An 18,674-nucleotide genomic window follows, 5' to 3' on the forward strand; every position below is an offset into this window, starting at 1 on the left:
CCCTCACTGCACTCTTACTTCAGAATGACTTTACTTATAAAAACAATTTTATTTGGGGCATAAACAAGTGGATTTGAAATCACATCAAACCACACACGAGACCTGTGCCTCTGACGGACCAGCCATACATTAGAGGTTCCCGGGCCTCCCCTTGCTTTCAGTTACTTTGCTAGAGTGGCTCACAGAACTCAGAGAAACCTTTAGTTACTGTCCCGCTGGGTTACCACAAAACGCTGTGAGTCAAGAACAGCCCGATGGAAGAGACGCGGACAAGGTACGGGGAAAGGGTGCAGAGCTGCCATGACTCTCTGGGCGCGCCACTCTCCCCAAATCTCCACCCAACCTCAAAGCTCTCTGAACCCCGGTCACATAAGTTCTTATGTTGTTACACAGCCATGACTGATTAAATCACTGGCCATTGGCATCTGACTCAACCTTCAATCCCTCTCCTCTCCCTGGTCAGTGTGACCAACTGCCGTGTGACCCACCATATGGTTGGTTCCCCTGGCAACCAGTCCCCAACCTTTGGGGCTTCCCAAAAGTCACCTCATTAGTATAAACTCAGGTGTGGTTGAAAGGGGTTTGTTACAAATATTTAGATACCTTTATCACTCCTCGCTTAGGAAATTCTGAGAATTTCAGAAGCTCTGTGTCAGAAACAGGGACAGAGACCAAATCTATAGTTAATCCCAATATCACAATGTATGACAGCGTCTGTGGGGAAGAACAAAGCAGAGGCACCGAGCTAGTGAGGTCAGGGAGCGGGACTGAAGTCCAGGCAGCAGCAGGGCCAGGGCAGGTGACAGGGACGTCAGAAAGGACTGGGGCCAGGGGTCAGAGGGTTCATCCAGGTTGCGTTCATGCCAGCAGAAAAATAAGCATCCAGGTGCAATCAGCTCATCTCAAGGTGTTATACAATGACCTCAGGCCTCAGGCCACGTCCTTGGGGACAGAGCCCCGTCTTCACGTGCACCTATAGGCGCCCCATGCCAGTCCTTGAGGAGACAATCTCCCAACCACGTGCCTGAGATTTTGCCGACTGGGGACAGTAATGGCCTGATGCCTGTTCCAGGCATGCATCTCGTCCCCGCGGTCTGAGCTGACTAGTGGAGGCCACTCGGAAGGTTTTGAGCCCTGAGTTAAAAGCCACGCCCAGTCTCTGGATGTCCTCTCGCTCTTTTTAAAATTAATTTTATTGGGGTGACATTGGGTCATACAGGTTTCAGGTGCACATTTCCATGGTACATGATCTTATGTACATCGCACTGTGTGCCCGCCACCCATGTCCCCTCTCTCTTCATCACAGAGACTGGGCAGTGAATTGGGCAAGTTTACCCATTTTTATTTCAAAGGTCAGGAAAAAAAATTATTGAACATTTCCTGGCGCTGCAGAAGCCTAGGATTGTCCTGCTCTTTCTTCTCATGTTCTCCATTCTTTTCCTCACTCCATTAAAATACATAAACACCAAAAAAGTGTTTTCACTCTCAATACCATAAAAATGCCGAGAGGCTGACCAGACAGCAAAGGCCTGGGTCTCAGCCTGCCAGAGTGAAAGCAGAACGACAGTGCGGCCCGGAGCCTGGCGACCTCATTTGACACCAATCAGAATGCTACATACAGGACCTGCCACCATTGACATGGTCACCTTCCTCTCACAACGACATTCCTAAGGGTGGTGCCCTAGACAGCCAGCGCGACTGTAAGGTGAGATTGAGTCTAACGGGTGACTGACAGGTGACCAGAGCTCTGTCTTCTGCCTAGTGTGGGAGAGGAAGAAACTTTGCTCTTCCCTCAAGGCTCTTCCCGCTGGTCTGATCAGCAAGTAGGCACAAGACAGGTTGGCAAGAGAAAGTAACCCAATGGAGTCACATACATGGATGGGAGCCCCACATACATCACAGACTCAGAGACTCTGCATGCCCGAGAGGTTCCGAGACAGAAAAGGAACACGGGTGTCTAAGTCACTGAGAGCTACGGCCGAGGTCAGCTGCTGACTTGGGGGCTACAGAGGGTCACGGCAGGATGATGAGAAGAACAGACGTTTAGTGAATAAAAGCTCGCCCTGCTCTATAGGCAGGTAAGAAGAAGTTATCTCTGGTAATCTCTTAAGGATGAGACCCCTAATTCAAGTCTCCTAGGTAGTTAAAGAAGGGCAGCAAGTTCTCTTGAGCCTGTGGCTCCAGTCGCCTTTAGCTCAGAGTAATCTGCATACCGCTGAGGCACACCATGGGGGCGCTTGTTCTGAACCCCCACCGCTGCATATTTGCTAAGCCCCAGATCCTGCAGTGAGCCTGCCTGACTTTCTGGGTGACCTGGAAGAAATGATTTAACTTCCTTGTGACTTGATTTCCCCACCTGCAAAATATGGATACTGCATAATACTACTCTCTCCCTTATACGTTGTGAGGACTCAGTGAATTAATGTCTACAGACCTTAGTGCCTGGCGTATAGCGAATCGTAGCCATGGTATTGTTGTTGCATCAGCAGCCATTATTACTGCTATAGGCAAACATCAGTGAGCTCTTGTTATCTGGTCTGTGATGTAAAGAGGAGCCAGCTCTGGCCCTAGCTGGTGTAGCTCAGTGGATCAAGCGCAGGTTGTGAACCAAAGGGTCGCCGGTTCGATTCCTGGTCGGGGCACATGCCTGGGTTGCAGGCCAGGTCCATGTGAGGGCCAAGTGAGAAGCAACCATTGATGTTTCTTTCCCTCTTTCTCCCTCCCTTCCCTTCTGTCTAAATATAAATCTTTAAAAAAAAAAAAAAAAGAAGAGTCAGCTCTGGATCTGGGGTTCTGACTCCTCAGACGTGGCCTGGCCTCCCACCCCCCGCCCTGCAATGGCCAGGCAATCTGAAACCAATAGGTGTTGCTTTGCTGTTCTGTACAGGCAGCTGGAAGAGTGAGTCTCATCACAGCAGTAAACTCAGGGACCAGTTTGAATATGACAATGGACTGGCGGGGGGAGGATATTAGTTTCCTGGGACTGCTGTGACCAATTACCACAACAGAGTGGCTTAAAATAATGGAAAGTCAGCCTCTCACAGCCCTGGAGCCCAGAAGTCTGAAGTCAAGGGTCTAAAGGGCTCTTTCCTCCTGGAGACTCTGCGGCCTGTCTCCCAGCTGCTGCTGGCAGCCGGGCCCACCGGTTCCCTGGCTCGTGGACACATGACTACCATCCCTGCCTCAGTCTCCACATCCCCTTCTTCTCACGGGTCTGTGTCTCAGACCGCCCTCTGCTTTTCTCTTACAAAGACACCTGTCTTTGATTTTGGCAACTTTGGGGATCAATGGTACTCCTCATAGGGAAAAAATAAAGGACACCTGTCATTGGACTTACGGTCTGCTCTCAGTCCAGAATGACCTCCTCTCAGGCTCCCTAGTGACATCAGCAAAGCCCCCTTTTCTGAGTAAGGTCGCATCCACGGGTTCTGGCAGTTAGGGCTTGGACATACCTTTTGGGGGGCCATTATTCAGCCAAACACGGGGAACACTGTCCTGCTGGCTGTGGGGACAGCTGCAGTGAGGTCCTGCTTGTGCCGTATGCAGGTGCAACATCCTGCTTCCACATTCTCCTATGCGGGGTGGCAAGCCCGAGTGCCTAATGAAACCAGACAACCGCAAAGTACTTTCTTCTCTTCTGAAGTGCCTCATGGGCCCAGCTACACACCCTCCGACACCTACCGGTCCTACCTTGTGTCAGGTGGTGCCTAGGTGCCTGGATACAGCAGCGAACAAAAGAGACAGAAGCCCTGCCCCATGCAGCGGACATCCTAGTGGGAGGGGCAATAATACATATAATAAGTAGACACACATAGAGTATGTTTTCTGTGATAGGTACTGCGGAGAAAAATAAAATAGGAAAGGAAGGAGGTGGTGTGTGTGTGTGTGTGTGTGTGTGTCAGAGAGACTTTAAACAGGTGTCCAGGGAAGGCGTCATCCTCAGGGGACACTTGAGTACAGACTTGAAGGAGGTGAGGGGAGACCCATGGAGATATCTGGAAGGACTGGGTTTCAGGCAGAGGCCCTGAAAGGCGAGTGTGTCTGGCTGTTCCTGGTCCACAAAGAGTCCAGAGGCCGGGAATGCTAGGGGAGGGTGGACAGGAGAGCAAGCAGTGGATGAGATCAGTCGGGGAGGCAGAGGGGGAGATCAGGGGGGGCCTGGCAGCGACTGTTGTGGCCCTGACTTGGCAGAGGGAGGACGGGGCATGGTTCCGGTGACCAGACCCAGCTACCGTGCGCTGAAACCTGGTTAGAAACACTTTCCCCCTCTTTCACACCTTGAATACAATTTCATGTTGAATGTTTTTTCTTTCAAAAGCAAACTCAAGCCTTAAAATAATTGTTCAAAACCAAATACATTTAATCTAGCAGTTTGACTTCTGAGTACATACCCCAAAGAATTGGAAGCAGAGACTCCTACGGGTGCTCTCCATAACAGCACTATTCACAGTAGCCGAAAGGCGGAAGCAGTCCCAGCGTCCCTCCTCAGAGGGATGGATAAACAGAATGTGGTCCATACACACAGTGGAACGTTACTCAGTTTTGAAAAGGAAGGACATTCTGACACGTGTTACATTGTGGATGAACCTTGAGGCCTTCACGGGAAGTGAAATTAACCAGTCACAAAAAGATGAATACTGTATAATTCCACTTATATGAGGTCCCCAGAATAATGAAATTCATACAGCAGAGAGCAGAACAAAAGGTGACCAGGGGCAGAGAGAGGGAGAAATGGGAGTTATTGTTTGATGGGTACAGGTGCAGTTTAGTAAGACAAAAAGTTCTGGAGTACGACTTGAATGTACTTAATGCCACTGACCTGTATACTTCGAAATACTTAAAAATGGTTAAAATGGACATTTTATGTTGTTTGTATCTTACCACAATTAAAAAAAATAAACACAAACTCTTAAAAATCAAAATACCAAATACATCTTATTGCTATGGATCAAGGACACTTTTTTTTTGTCTCTAAAAAATGTTTTAACACACAACAATATCAACAGCAATGAAAACATCTCACAGCTTCTGAATCAGCTTCCAGAGTCGCAGAGGACTTTGCGGAGCGGATAACAGGAAGCAGGGTCTGCTGAAACAGAAGAAAAGGAAATGGTCTTCCTAGCTTGTCTTCAACACTGTTTATGTAAAAATATTCTGCCCTCTGAGATGTTTTGACTTTTGGTATCCTCCTCCTAGGCAAGCCGGAAACCCTGAGAGTTAACATCTTTACTCTTTGTTTCTAAGCAACAAATGAAAGTCAGCATGAGAAAAAGAATTTTTAATTAAAGAGAGCACTGCAAGAAATAGAACCTCAATTTTATCTGTTTCCCACATCACCTCCCAAGCAAGAATGCACACACTTGAAGTTACGTAGTTTTTCCCAGTTTGTAAAGCATGGGCCGAGTTAAAAGTTCCCTAAGATTTCTACACCCTTTTCCAAATGACTTCCTCTCCTAAAGATCTTCCTTGGACCCCCAAAAGTTCAAGTTTGAGAAGTAATTATAACACAAAAGTCCAGTGAATTCCCAATTATCTCATTAGCAGTGTATTTCTTTGACTGTATTTCAATTATTCTAACTGCTGCAACAACTCTGAGAAAAAAAAAAAAAACAAACCCAACCCCCCACAATCCCTTTATTCTATATTACCAATGAATTTATTTTTCATTAAGTTCATGTTCATCAAAACCATGCATAGTTAATTATAATGATGGAGCTAGAGTAGCTACATAAATTATTTGGAACTCTTAAGAAAACTTGCCTCTTCTCTCATTTATTCACTTCTTCAATATTTGTTGATATTAGTATGAGATCATTGATATTTATTTTACACTTTGGGTTATAATTCCATACTACAATTTGTTGCTCAAATTGTCCCAGCTTTGGCCATTGGGGCCTTAACATGTTCTTGGCAGAAGAAAACAAAGCAAAACCAAAAAAAGACAAACCAAGTGTGCAGGTGCTGTGTTGGGTTCTTTCCCTTTAAATTTGAGTGGCATCCAGTTTGCAAAGCCCATGGACCCCAAGGGGATATCAGTGCTGACTCTCCAACCAGATGGGGGCTTTATTTAACTTCTCTGAACCCCACTTTCTTAACCTGTGAAATGAAGATAATGTCTGTTCCGCAGGGCTGAAGTGAGGATAATGTGGATAATTTATAATATTCACATATGCTCCACAAAGGGCCAGATGAGTCCAGGTATATGAAGTGCCCGGAACAGCCCCGCAGGGAGAGACAGAGAGCAGGGCACTGGCTGCCAGGGCGGGAGGGAAAGGGGATGGGGAGTTAGAGCTTGATGGGTCCATGGTTTCAAAAGTCCTGGATGGTGGTGTCAGTGGCGAAACAATGCAGGTATTTCACCACAGTAAAAAAGAAATATTTGCTTATTGTCGACAATTTAGAAACCATTTTTTTTTTGCTTTAAATCCTTTGTAATCCCAGTACTTGGTGGCACTGTTTTCACCCATGTGCCCTCTGCACACGGTTTGGACCCTAGCACACTATTTTGTCCTTTTTAACACCCTGCCATGTACATTTTCCCGTGCTGTGCAAAACTCAGCCGACATTTTTATTAGCTGCATAATACTCCGCCATTGCTTCTTTAATCATTGCCATCCCATTAGACAAATCTTTCAACATTATAAACAACACTACAATGGACACCTCTCCGTGATGACATGCATCTTGTTCGTGTTTGAAAATATATCTTTTGGGTCACAATTTTTAGTGTAACAGGGAAGTAGAATTACTGGGTCAAGAGGTGACCATTTGCCAGGCAAATGATAGAAGTCGTCACACCTTCTCAGCAAGGTGCGCTGATTACAACGTCACCGGCGACCTGGAAGATGCTCGGTTTTAGGCACGCAGACCCGGTCGCCCACACTTGCTTTATAAAATCTTCTCTGCCTTGGTGAATACGGTATCTCATTGTCCCAGCGTTGCCTCTTAGTGTCCCTTGCCTGTCCCTACCCCTCAGTTATATTTAGTGTGTTTTTAAATCATTGCATAAAATTTTACATAAAAATTAGGTTATTTGTTAATCCCCCCCATTGCCTTTAAATTAGTTTTAATTATTGTCGAAATCTGTTGCTCTTCAAGGAAACAGTGGAAACCTTTTAATTTTTGAAGTTCTTTGATTTAGAGCCCGCAGGGTCGGTGGGACGCGGAGACCCGGGAGCTAAGCAGCGAGGCCGGGACCGCAGCCTTGAGCATCCTCGGCGCCGCACTGCCGATCCACCAGCGCTGCGCCCGCGCGGCCGGCGAATCCTGCAGGGACTGGAAAGTGTTCCTGGCTGCCCTCAACCCGAGGAAAATCCACTCCCGTGAAAAGCCACATTCTTTCCTAAGGCGCCCATGGGTGGGAAGGGTGCTCTGTTCATCTCGCTCTCCTCTCCACGACCCTCCACCCGGTTCGAGCATCACCGTTGGGACGTCCCGGGCGCCCGCCGTTCACACCGGAGGCAGGGAGGGTCCACGCGGTCCCGAGACTTCTGCAACCGCTCTCAAAACCCCGAGACCGCTTTAAAGTGGTGGACGTGGGATTCCCCTAAATCTGGGGACTAAGATGCTCACACAGGAACCAGAATCCCGAGGACTGTGGGGAACCCCACAGGATCCACGGACCCTCCTATCCCACACCCGGCCAGGGAGGCCCCTCCGCGAGCACCCACCACCCACAACCCTCCAAGGAGGGCCCTCGATGGAAACGCCCACGGCCCCGCCCCTCACTGTTTCTCCTCCTCGGGCTTCGCGAGTCACTTCCCACCGTTCCTTCCACTAGCTTCCCTGTCACCGCCCCTGCCGACCCTCCCTGGGTTTCCTTTGTCCCCTCCCCACCCATGCTCCCCGGCTTCCCTGGCCCCCTCCTTGACATCCACCACTCTACCACCGTCTCGCCGCGGCGCACCCTCCTGGAGCTTTTCTTGTCCCCTCCCCCTCTACGGCCTCCCCTGTCCCCTCCCGGAGCATGTCCCGCGCCCTTCCCGCCCCCTCCGGTTTCCCGTGTCCCCTCCCCTCCTCGCCCCCGTTTTTAAACCTGGCGCCGAGCGCGCTGGTAGGTGAGCGCCCTCGCTCGAGCGGTTACAGGCGCCGCTGAGTCCCTGGCGCAGCTGGAGGGGCGCGGGCTCCGCGGGCACCATGAGACCAGAGACGGCGGCTGGATCCCGGGAGGCGCGGGGTCGCGCCTGTCTATGCCCCGCGGACCGTGCCCGGAGGCCACCGCCGCCGCGCGAGCCCGAGAGGTGAGGGTGTCCCTGCGGCCCGGGTGGGCGCGTCGAGAGGCGAGTGGCGCGTGGTGCTGAGAGCGGGATGCCGGGGCGCTGAGTCCCCGAATCTCACCGCGACGCAGGGCAAGTTCCTTAGCCAGAGCCGGGGACGCAGGGTCGTCTGGGTTCCAGCGCACAGCGGCGGAGGTCCCGGAGGTTTCCGCAAGGAAATGGGTCAACGCTTCCGTTAATAGATCTGAAATTCACCCGGCTGGGAACGTTGCTGTCTCCGGGCCTCTCAACGAGCCTTGCAGGGGCGTCCCTTCACGTTGACTGTCACGGTCTTAGTGACAGTCTTTGCGCTGTTTGAGGCTCAGCTATCGCTGCCCCGTGCCCCGTGCGCCAGCCCTTTTCAAGGTAGTCAAGTTTAAGGAAGTCATATAGGCCGGGAAGTGTGGGAGGGGCTGGGTGGCCAGGCAGCCAGAGAGGAGAAACGGAGTCCCCTTTGTGCATTGTATCCAACAGAACTCTGTAGAATCATCTCTGGAGTCAAGACCCTTCATAACCGAGGAGGTGTCCTTGGAATTAATGAGCTACAAAGTAGCCAGCCATGGGAGGGAATCTGAATTGAAGAGTCCAGCCAGACAGGGAGAGAAATTCCTCAACTGTGTCCCCTGATAACTGTATCAAACTTGGGACTTCTCAAAGCCCAGTGACCGCAGAGACCTGGGAAGGTTGCAGGCTGGAAAAACACACGGCATTGTGTATTCAGAGACTGGGGACTTGAGGGGACGCTGTGGGATGTGCAGTGACTCTTTGTTTTTTAAAACAATATTTTATTTAATTATTTTCAGAGAGGAGAAGGGAGGGGGGAAGGAAGAGAGAGAAAGAAACATCAAAGTATGGTTTCCTCTGACACACCCCCCACTGGGGACCTGGCCAGCAACCCAGGCATGTGCCCTGACTGGGAATTGAACCTGCCACCCTTTGGTTCACAGGCCGGCACTCAATCCATCGAGCCACACCAGCCAGGGCCCCAGTGTGTCCTTTTTCAGGCACACAGTAGAAATGATAAGAATGATAACTCTTATGGCATAATTTTGAAAGACAGCAGAGGATGCTGGGGTTCACTCCTGGTCCCTGCCATTCCAGCCCTACACCATGGAGACCTTGGATCCTGACACCCCGAGATGCTGAGCGGACCAGAACTGGAGGCCAGGTAAGGTGAAGTGTGGGCGTCGCAGGTATCCGCCAGTTCAGTAAGAAAATAGCACCATCTCTGAAATGAAGGGACCGTGAAAAGCCCCCCGCCTGGACCGGCCTTGGTCATCTAATGCAGAAGTGGTCTGCACCAAGAGCCTGGTGAGCAGTGTTGGTCAGGCCCAAGGCACAGGAGATTGGGCTCCTGCTTGCTTCTCCCTTCTAGCAAAGCAAAACCACTCCAGCATAGCTGGTTTCACAGGCATTACAAGCGATTTCTTCTATATTGGGGCTTTGTTTTTTTTCCTCACCCATTGCAAATCAGTAGAGAGAGGCCAGGAGAAGGCTGCCTCTCTCCCCTCGCCTCAGAAGCACGACGCTGGTGTCATTAGCACTGGGCAGGTGCCACAGTGTAAATAAGGGCAGAGGCCAGTCTGGGGTGCCCAGAAGATGTGGTGAAAAGGCCGCTCCCGCTGTCTGGCCCTTTCTGAAGCACTTTCGACCCTGTCTGCAAGCACTGCTGGGATAACTCATATTGGCTGAGCAAATACACTCTAGTGGAGGGCTTTGTGGGGGAAGATCAATGGCCACCACTATTCTTTTGTTTCCTGCGGTGGTAACTAAATTGCTTTATACTTATTGAAGTAATGACTTGCTTTCATGGAATTTACCTTTCCTTGGTAAATTTTAAAATATAAATGGATGGCTCTTTTTAAAAATGCTGAAGTTAATTAGACTAGTAAGGACCATGTATTTAATTTGCCTAACACATGGGGCTTGTGGCAGTTATTTGTGATATGGTAAATTCAAGTGCAAGAAAGCAGATTTAGGTACTTTTTAAAAGTAGTGTGAATAATTTTAAAAATTACATTTTGCATTTAAATTACATTTAAAAGTTATTCACAGTGATTTAAAGTTTTAATTCAGTTACTATTATTTAAAGAATGAAGCAAGTAAATATCAAATTAACAAGAAATACGATTTTGTAGCCCAAATTATTATTAAATTCATGCAATGTCTAAATAAATAAAAATAATTGCTTCTTTTGCATTCAAACTTAAGTTCTTAAACATAAGATTTAAAAAAAAGATTTTATTTATTCTTAGAGAGGGGAAGGGAGGGAGACAACCATCAATGTGAGATTGCCTCTCCCGCTCCCCCTGCTGGGGACCTGTCCCACAACCCAGGCACATGCCCTGACTGGGAATCAAACCCTTGACCCTTTGGTTTGTAGTCTGGTGCTCAATCCACTGAGCCACACCAGCCAGGGCCATAATACCTTTTATAATTTTAATTTTATTGTTCATGGTATTACAGTTGTCCCCGCTTTTTCTCTTTGCCCACCTCCATCCAGCTTAAACATAAGACTTAGAAGGTCTTTGGAAGAGAGAGTATATAGAAATATACAATTATCCTATTTTCTTTTGCATGAAATGTGTACAGAGTCTATCAGTTGCAAGAATAAAAATACTGTACCATACTTCCCTATGTAAGGCAAGAGGGTGGGTTTTTTATCCCTATTGTGATGAGAAGGCCATTTGTGAGAAAAGTGGAGATTGCAGAAAAAATGTTAAACTGTAGCAACTTTCTAGTTGATTGTCAACACGGCGCACTGGTTGAAGCAGTTGTGTCCTTGGATTTTTGGGGGGAGGGTGGAGCGTGGGTGTCTCATGGACCTGTAGCGCTCGCTGCCCCACTTCCCCCGGGTCTGGTCTTTACCGAGCCCAGGTGGCTGGATGGAGAGGCCAGCGGCGAGCGACCCCCTGCGGGGTACCGCGCGCGCGGTCCCTTGGAAACACTGCTGGGAGAGCGCATCCCCCCGCGGGAAGGGAACACTTGCTCAACAGCGCCCTCTCCCGACAAAGAGGAGAATTCCTTGGCTCCGGAGCCCTGTTGGACGTTTCCCGAGAAATTTTAGGGAAGGCTTCAAGGCCTTGCCCTGAGTGGGGCCCTCCTCACCCACTGGTGCCCCTAAATCCCCTTGGGAGCTCTCACCCTCCCCAGCGTGGGGACAGCGAACGACAGCCTAAACTTTTGCTGACCTCTGTTCCATTTCCCTCCTGGCTACTTGCTGGCCCTGCCAGGGAGGCGATTTCCTGGAAGGCGATGTCAAGGCCTGCGTTCTCCTGGCCCCACCCTCCCGTCCTCCGGGCCGCCCACCCCTTGGCTGGGGCTGAGCCCGAGGCGTGAGTCCCTTCCCATTGGATTTAAAACGCGTGGACGGGGGTGGGGGGCGGCCTGTGGCAGACCCACCTGCCCATCTCTGAATCCCGCACAGCACCCTGGAGATCCCCGGCAACAGTAAGAGGAAGCCGGGCGTACGGACTTCTGCTAGGGTGTTTAAACGGTCTCTAAGGTCGCTGCGGACGCGAACAAGCGCAGGCCACTTAGATTTTGTTTTTATGAATTTCAGGATGCCACTCCAGAGGCTCCCTGACTGTGTGTGTGTGTGTGTGTCTGTCTGTCTTTACAGCTGGAACCTGAGGGCGACCAACAAGCTTCTGGATCGAAGGGGGCCTTTGGGTTTCAGCACCCTGTAAGGTAACACGACTTCGCAGTGGGAAACACTCTTACTGTAAGCATTAATACACCTCAGCGCCTTCTCCCGCATACATGGTCAACAAGGTGCAAAATAATTCAGTATCCCCAATATTATTTAGTTACTATTATCCCAAGGAACTTCAGGGATATTTAATGGGACTTTTTTTTTTAAAGATGATACTAGCAAATATCTTTTTTTTTAAATGGCATTACAGTTCTTCCCGTTTTTCTCCCTTTCCCCACCTCCACTTAGCCCTATCTTGTCCCCTCCCCCAGTCGGTCCCCACATCTGTGTCCACGGGTCATGCCTTTGTGGGATTTCTGGAATCCGTTCATTTATTCCTTCAGGCTTTGTTTCAGTTGCAAGTTGGAATTGGCCTGTCTGTCCTTCATACCTTTTGTTTAATACCTCTTATTACATATTATGTCTTGTGTTAAATGCAGTGGAATATGAGTTGTCTGAACATACCTATTCATTGACTTAGCTATTCAGGTACATTTCTCTGTCCCTCCCAGGATAGTTTGTGTGTTATCTAGCAGGGCTGGCCAACGCTTTGGCGTCTCTGGGCCGCACTGGAAGAAGGGTTGTCTTGGGCCACACATTAAATACATTGCAACATGTAATCACACACAAAAAAAATCTCATAATGTTTTAAGTAAATTTATGATTTTGTGTTGGGCCGCATTCATAGCCATGCTGGGCCACAGGTTGCACACCCCTGAGAGCAAAGTAGACCTTCGAAGCAAAAGTGCTGCCTGAACAGGGATGGATGGGTACTCCCCCAGATGTCCTCCACTCTTTCTTGGGGGGTCTTCTGCGGTCTTGGCGGGAGCAAGCCCCCCACTGCTGTTTCCCTCTCACTTCAAGCCTTAGAAGCAGGTGGCTCATGCTCAGTTTTTTTTTTTTTTATCTGTTTCTCTGTCTCCATCTCTGTCCGCCACTTTCTTCACCAGAATAAACCTAGCCTGTGCCCCAACTTTTCACCAGAGTATTTTTACCCTGCTGATCCTGGCAGATTGGACACTTTCATCAAACCCATGGACACTAATTGTTAAAAGTGAAATCTAGAGCCCTCAGACTGGTCACAGAGTGACTTTTGGAGAAGAGAAGCTTTCCTAGGGTCCTTTCTGTCAGTGGTCTTCAGTCCTCCTGGGATCACCTGGGAAACTTTAAAAATACAGACCCTGAGCGGCTCCCCCAGGAGGTTCTGAAGCACCTGTTCTGGGGCAAGGCCTCGGGGCCTGTGTTTTATAGGCTCTGCAGGTGATCCGGGGCACGATTTGGGGTGAGACCCTCACCCTCTTGTACACTGTGTGTACACCTGCACCTCCTGCCAGGGCCTGCCTCCCGCAGACACCTTGCTCCTGCTCCCCAATTTTAGATTCGGTGAAAATGCAGTGACTGGTGAGGTGTGCGTTGCAAACTAAAGACCTGCTTTATCACAGAAACTTTCAAACATACACCAAAGTGCAGAGAATAGGAGAGCGGGCTCCCGTGTGCCCAGCACCAACCAGCCTTAATAATCATCAGCGCTCTTCCAACCTGACCACATTTCACCCTCTCCCAAGTCTTTTAAAAAAAACTTTTTGGTAGAATATTTTCAAGCAAATTCCAGACATCCTACAAATTCAAATTCACCTGTAAATACAATAGCCTCCCCTTACCTGTGGCTTCACTTTCTGAGGTTTCAGTCTACGCAGAAATACACAACTTACAACTTTTAAAGTGCACCTCCTTCCACACATCATGATGAAATCTCGCCCTTTCCCCCTCCTCCGTCTGGGACGTGAATCAGCCCTTCGTCCAGTGGCTCCACGCGGTAGACAGACACTGCCCAACCGTTAGTCACTTGGTAGCCCTCTCGGCTGTCAGATCAACTGCCAGGGTGTCCCAGTGCTTGTGTTCAAGCAGCCCTTATTTCATCTAACAGTGGGCCCAAAGCCATACATTTGATTACAGTATATTGTTGTTTTTTGTTTCTTTAATTTTTATGTGTTGATTTTAGAGAGAGAAAGGAAGAAAAGAATAGCCATGTGTTGTTCCACTTATTTATGCATTCATTGGTTGATTCTTTTTTTTTGTTTTAAGATTTTATTTATTTATTTTTAAAGAGGGGAAGGGAGCGAGAAAGAAAGGGAGAGGAACATCAGTGTGTGGTTGCCTCTCATGTGCCCCCTACTGGGGACCTGGCCTGCAACCCAGGCATGTGCCCCAGCTGGGAATCAAATCAGCAACCCTTTGGTTCACAGGCTGGCACTCAATCCGCTAAGCCACACCAGTCAGGGGTCATTGGTTGGTTCTTGTAGGTGCCCTAACCTAGGATCAAACCCACAACCTTGGCACATTGGGATGACGCTCTAACCAACTGAGCTACCCTGCTAGGGCTGATATATTGTTATCATTATTCTATTTTATTATTAGTTATTTTTAATCTCTTACCGTGCCTAATTTATAAATTAAACTTTACCATAGGTATGTATGTATACATAGGAAAAAATACAGTATGTGTAGAGTTCGGTATTATCTGTGGTTTCACTTATCCGCTGGTGGGGGGGCAGGGGGAGGTCTTGGAACATGTCCACCAAGGATAAAGGCAGACCACAGGACTCCGGCATAACACTAAGTTTAGCATGGCCAAACTCCGTGCTGTGCTTATATCACACTCATAGGTGTGTAGTCTTTTCTGCCTGTTGCAGAGTTCCTCAACTATGGACACTTGGCTGGGACTGGATCATACTCTGTTGCTGGAGGTGGGAGGTTGTCCTGGGCATTGTAGAATGCAGAACAGCGTCCCTGGCCTCTACCCACTCTGGGCCAGTAGCTTCTCCTCAGTTGTGGCAACAACAAAAATTGTCTCCAGACATTGCCTGCCAACAGTCTCCTGGAGGTCGAGGTCAAGAATCACTGGTCTGTCGGAAAGCTTCACAAGTTTGAAATTGTGGTGCGTTATTTCTAGCAAGGTGTTTTCTCACTTTTCCTTGACAGGGGTCTTGAAATCCAAAAAGGGGGACTTGAGATCAGCTTTGCAAATAAGCAGCGATCAATGGGTAATGATCAATGGGTAATCCTCTCGGTTCCTCAGGAGACCACAGGGGGAAATGCAAACAAATTCATAAACTGTTGAAGGACGAGAGAGCTTGGAGAGAGTGGGAGTATTTTACAGACTCTGACTAGAGTCCTAAATTTACAAAACCTGGCTTTAGAGGTTCCAAATTTATATATTTCTTTTCTTTTTTAAAAGATTTTATTTGTTTATTTTCAGACAGAGGGGAAGGGAAGGAGAGAGAAGGAGAGAAACATCAATGTGTGGTTGCCTTTACACGCCCCCAACTGGGGACCTGTCCCCCAACCCAGGCGTGTGCCCTGACTGAGAATGGACCCAGTGACCCCTTGGTTTGCAGGCCGGCACTCAGTCCACTGAGCCACACCAGCCACAGCTTCTTTTTTTAAAATATACAGATATATTTATACTATCAAAAGGTCCCCAAAGTGGGGTCTTTCTCCTTTTCCCTTCCCCTTTCACTTTCTCCCTCTCTCTTCCTACTGGATAAGTAGCCAGGGCTGCCATTTTCTCTACTTATCCAGACAAGCCAGCCACCCACCCCTATAGCTTCTCTAGGGCAACGTCCAGAAAGATTAGCTGCTTCTCTTCTAGCCCAGGGTTTCAGAGCGAAGTTTGCCCTAGAGCCCAAAGGGCCGCAGCATTCCCCGTGCTTGGGGGCCTGCTACTCCTCATCTTGGAGCTCAGTGTTTCCGTTTCCTCTTACCCTCACGGAAGCTCGCCCTTTTTCCTCCATTGATTTGCTCACTCAGATCACAGCTCATTGCTGGACTAGCGTGGGACCCCTCACCAGGCCTCAGCCTTTGCTCGCGGTTGCGTCCCCCTGACTTGATACAAAACGCTGCGTGCAGCGAAGGCAAAATCAGAGAGGAAGTTTGGCAGTTAGCTGCTTCGAGGGAAAAGGACCGTTTCAAGTTGACTAATGCTAGATTTGTTTCTTAAATATTAGACTTTATTTACCCATTTCCAAGCGCCAAGAATACCTGCAGAGTTCTGGGGAGAAAGTGCTGGCCAGTTTCCCGGTGCAAGCCACGATCCACTTCTACGACGACGCGTCGGACTCAGAGGACGCAGAGCTCGAGGAAGACCCCCAGCCGCCTCCCCGGGAGGGACCAGGCCGGGCGGAGGACGGCCCCGGAGGACCGGGCGGAGACCAGTCGACGCGCCCAGGACAGAGATCTGGAGGACACAGTGACGCTCCAGGGGGTGCTGCGTGCTCCTCCTCCAAATAGATGGGGTCTCCCGGGCCAGACCTGCCTCACACGCCCTCTTGGGGACAGCTGTGCCCGGACACTTTGCATTTGCCTTGGGTGTGCGTGGGGTCAGGGAGGCCTTGGCTTTGGCCGTCTCTGTCCAGCACTCCACGTACGGCGAGGACTCACAGGTTTCCCTCTTCCTCGGGGCACCCCTGCGCACCGCTGGGAGAGGGTTCCAGCACCGAGGGGACGTTTGTGTCAACACGGGTTCTTAGCGGGCTGGGTGGACTTCCACAGCGCGGTCAGCGCGGTCAGCGCGGCCACTGCCTCTCACCTAACCTGAGGCGCATTATTTAGCTATTTCTGCTTTTGTAAGAAAGATATTGTGCAAAGGTTGATGTGGTTGGGTAGTGGCATTCTGAAAAAAATTATTTATGAAAAACAAACAAAACAATAATTCCTGTAAGAATAACAAGTAAAATGATGGATTTTGGGGAGACAGTTCTGGATAAAAGTTTTCATGACTGTTGTGTAAGGCCAATGGGTATGAATAGAGAGAAGAGTTTTAATTCTGAGTTAGGGATGACTTTGGGCTTGTTACTTGAATAGAATAACATTGTTTTCAATCAAGTATTGATTGTAAAATTATTTTCAGTTTTATATTTGAATGACCAAATGAGTATTTTCCTCAAAGTATTTCACTTAACTTTCTTAGATGTAGTTGTCTTCTTATACACAGTACATCATATGTTTTTACTTGAAATAAATATTTTGAAAGAAAAAATAAAGTTTGATAATCATCTTTTTTGTTTAAGACATTTCTATATTAGTTCCTACATTAAAGTTTTTAACAGTTTATCAGGACTTTTTATATTTAACTCTTAAATGATATTTATTGTTTTTAAGAATGTAGAAAAAAGTTTAAAAATAAAACAAAATGGTCTATTATATCAATGCTCAAATAATCCATTAATATTTAAAAAATAGGAGGGCCCTGGCTGGTGTGGCTCCATGGATTGAGCCCCGGACTGCAAAGCAAAGGGTTGCTGGTCTGATTCCCAGTCTGGGCACATGCCTGGGTTGCAGGCCAGGTCCCTGGGTGCATGAGAGGCAACCACACATTGATGTTTCTCTCTCTTTCTCCCTTCCCCTATCTCTGTAAAAATAAATAAATAAACAATGTTTTAAAAAATAGGAGGAATACATACAGATATTTTAGCAATCCAAACAGCATAGAAAAATCTACATTGCAAAGTAAATGTCACCCCTTCTTGTCCAAAAGTAGCTAATGTCAATTATCTTTATTGCTCTACCTTTTTAAAGAATTACTTTTTGGGATGTTTTTAAACATTTTTTGTTATTTTTGGTTTCTTTTAACTTTTTAAAGTAGGTATTTTATTTTATTGTATCTTTTACTTGTTTAAGGTACCTTTTTCAAACTTAAAAGCAATTGCACCTGAGCGTATTTCAAAAAAAGATTAAAAATGGCCTCGTATTTTATTGGGTTTTAACAGAAAAATTCTAGAAGCTTAGTCTTACTCTCGTGTGATGTGTGGGATGAAGTCGAAGTCATTACATTTGCCTTTGCCTGGCTGTCTTAATAGATGAGTTTCAGAGAAAAAAGATCTGGCCGGGTCCCCAGCTCCCCATTAAGACACCAAACCGAGTCTGCGTGCCGATGGCACCAGAATTTTCAATGTGCCACGTGCACGCTTTCCTTGCATTACTTGGAATTTGGCCAGTTTGGTGCAAAGGAGGAACACGGGACACTTTGGAATGACCCCAGACAGAATCACAGGTCCTCCAGGGTATGGAGAGACCACGTGGTGTTAGGGAGGGGGATGGCAAGCGGGGACTCCACCCCCTGGTTTTGGTGGCAGCCGGGCTGCGGGCAGACAGGCGCAGGCCTGCACAAGCTCCACACCTTTCATCATGTGCCCTCGTCGTCACCAGAGTCCGAGGTGGCATCCTCGCAGACGCTCTTACAAGCTACGCGTCACACTGAACCCTTTGAAGCTGCCGGTTCTCGGCTGTTCTGACCTAAAAAGGCGGCAGTTTCATATGGCCAACCTAACATGTTATGCTCATAATAAAATATACCACACACCACAGACTTTCAAAGATAACACAAATACCACATAACCAGTTTATGTTTTAAAAGATGTTATTTATTTACTTTCAGAAAGAGGGGAAGGGAGGGAGAAAGACAGGGAGAGAGAAATCAGTCAGTTGTCTCTTGCACACCTCCAACAGGGGACCTGGCCTGCAACCCAGGCATGTGCCCTGACTGGGAATCGAACTGGTGACCCTGGGGTTCACAGGCCCATGCTCCATCCACTGAGCTACACCAACCAGGGCTTCGATAGTATCTTCTAAAACCTGCATTTCTCCTTCAATTTATTTGCTACAGTAGCTTGCCTATTAATGATGAAGTAAATGGATTTCACAGGAGGTGCCATCTTTATACCTTT

General features: G+C 48.2%; 1 protein-coding gene across 1 annotated transcript; it reads left to right on the plus strand.

The window, feature by feature from the left end:
- The first annotated feature begins 8,103 nt into the window (after nt 1-8,103).
- On the plus strand, nt 8,104-16,885 carry RIPPLY3 (ripply transcriptional repressor 3). The gene is made up of 4 exons (XM_053919422.1): nt 8,104-8,240; nt 9,357-9,423; nt 11,878-11,945; nt 15,957-16,885. Exons 1-4 carry the CDS (start codon nt 8,137-8,139, stop codon nt 16,237-16,239), a joined length of 522 nt encoding a protein of 173 aa, XP_053775397.1. The 5' UTR covers nt 8,104-8,136; the 3' UTR covers nt 16,240-16,885.
- The last annotated feature ends 1,789 nt before the right edge of the window (nt 16,886-18,674 follow it).

Source organism: Desmodus rotundus, chromosome 2 (assembly GCF_022682495.2).
Source record: "Desmodus rotundus isolate HL8 chromosome 2, HLdesRot8A.1, whole genome shotgun sequence".
In the NCBI taxonomy this organism is placed as follows: Eukaryota; Metazoa; Chordata; class Mammalia; order Chiroptera; family Phyllostomidae; genus Desmodus; species Desmodus rotundus.

Bases quoted from the DNA above. Each gene is read 5' to 3' on its own strand.
- RIPPLY3 (XM_053919422.1), top strand. From the start codon at position 8,137: ATGAGACCAGAGACGGCGGCTGGATCCCGGGAGGCGCGGGGTCGCGCC. The intron at 9,424-11,877 runs GTAAGGTGAAGT...CTGTCTTTACAG, and splicing joins GGACCAGAACTGGAGGCCAG to CTGGAACCTGAGGGCGACCA. The intron at 11,946-15,956 runs GTAACACGACTT...CTTAAATATTAG, and splicing joins GGGTTTCAGCACCCTGTAAG to ACTTTATTTACCCATTTCCA.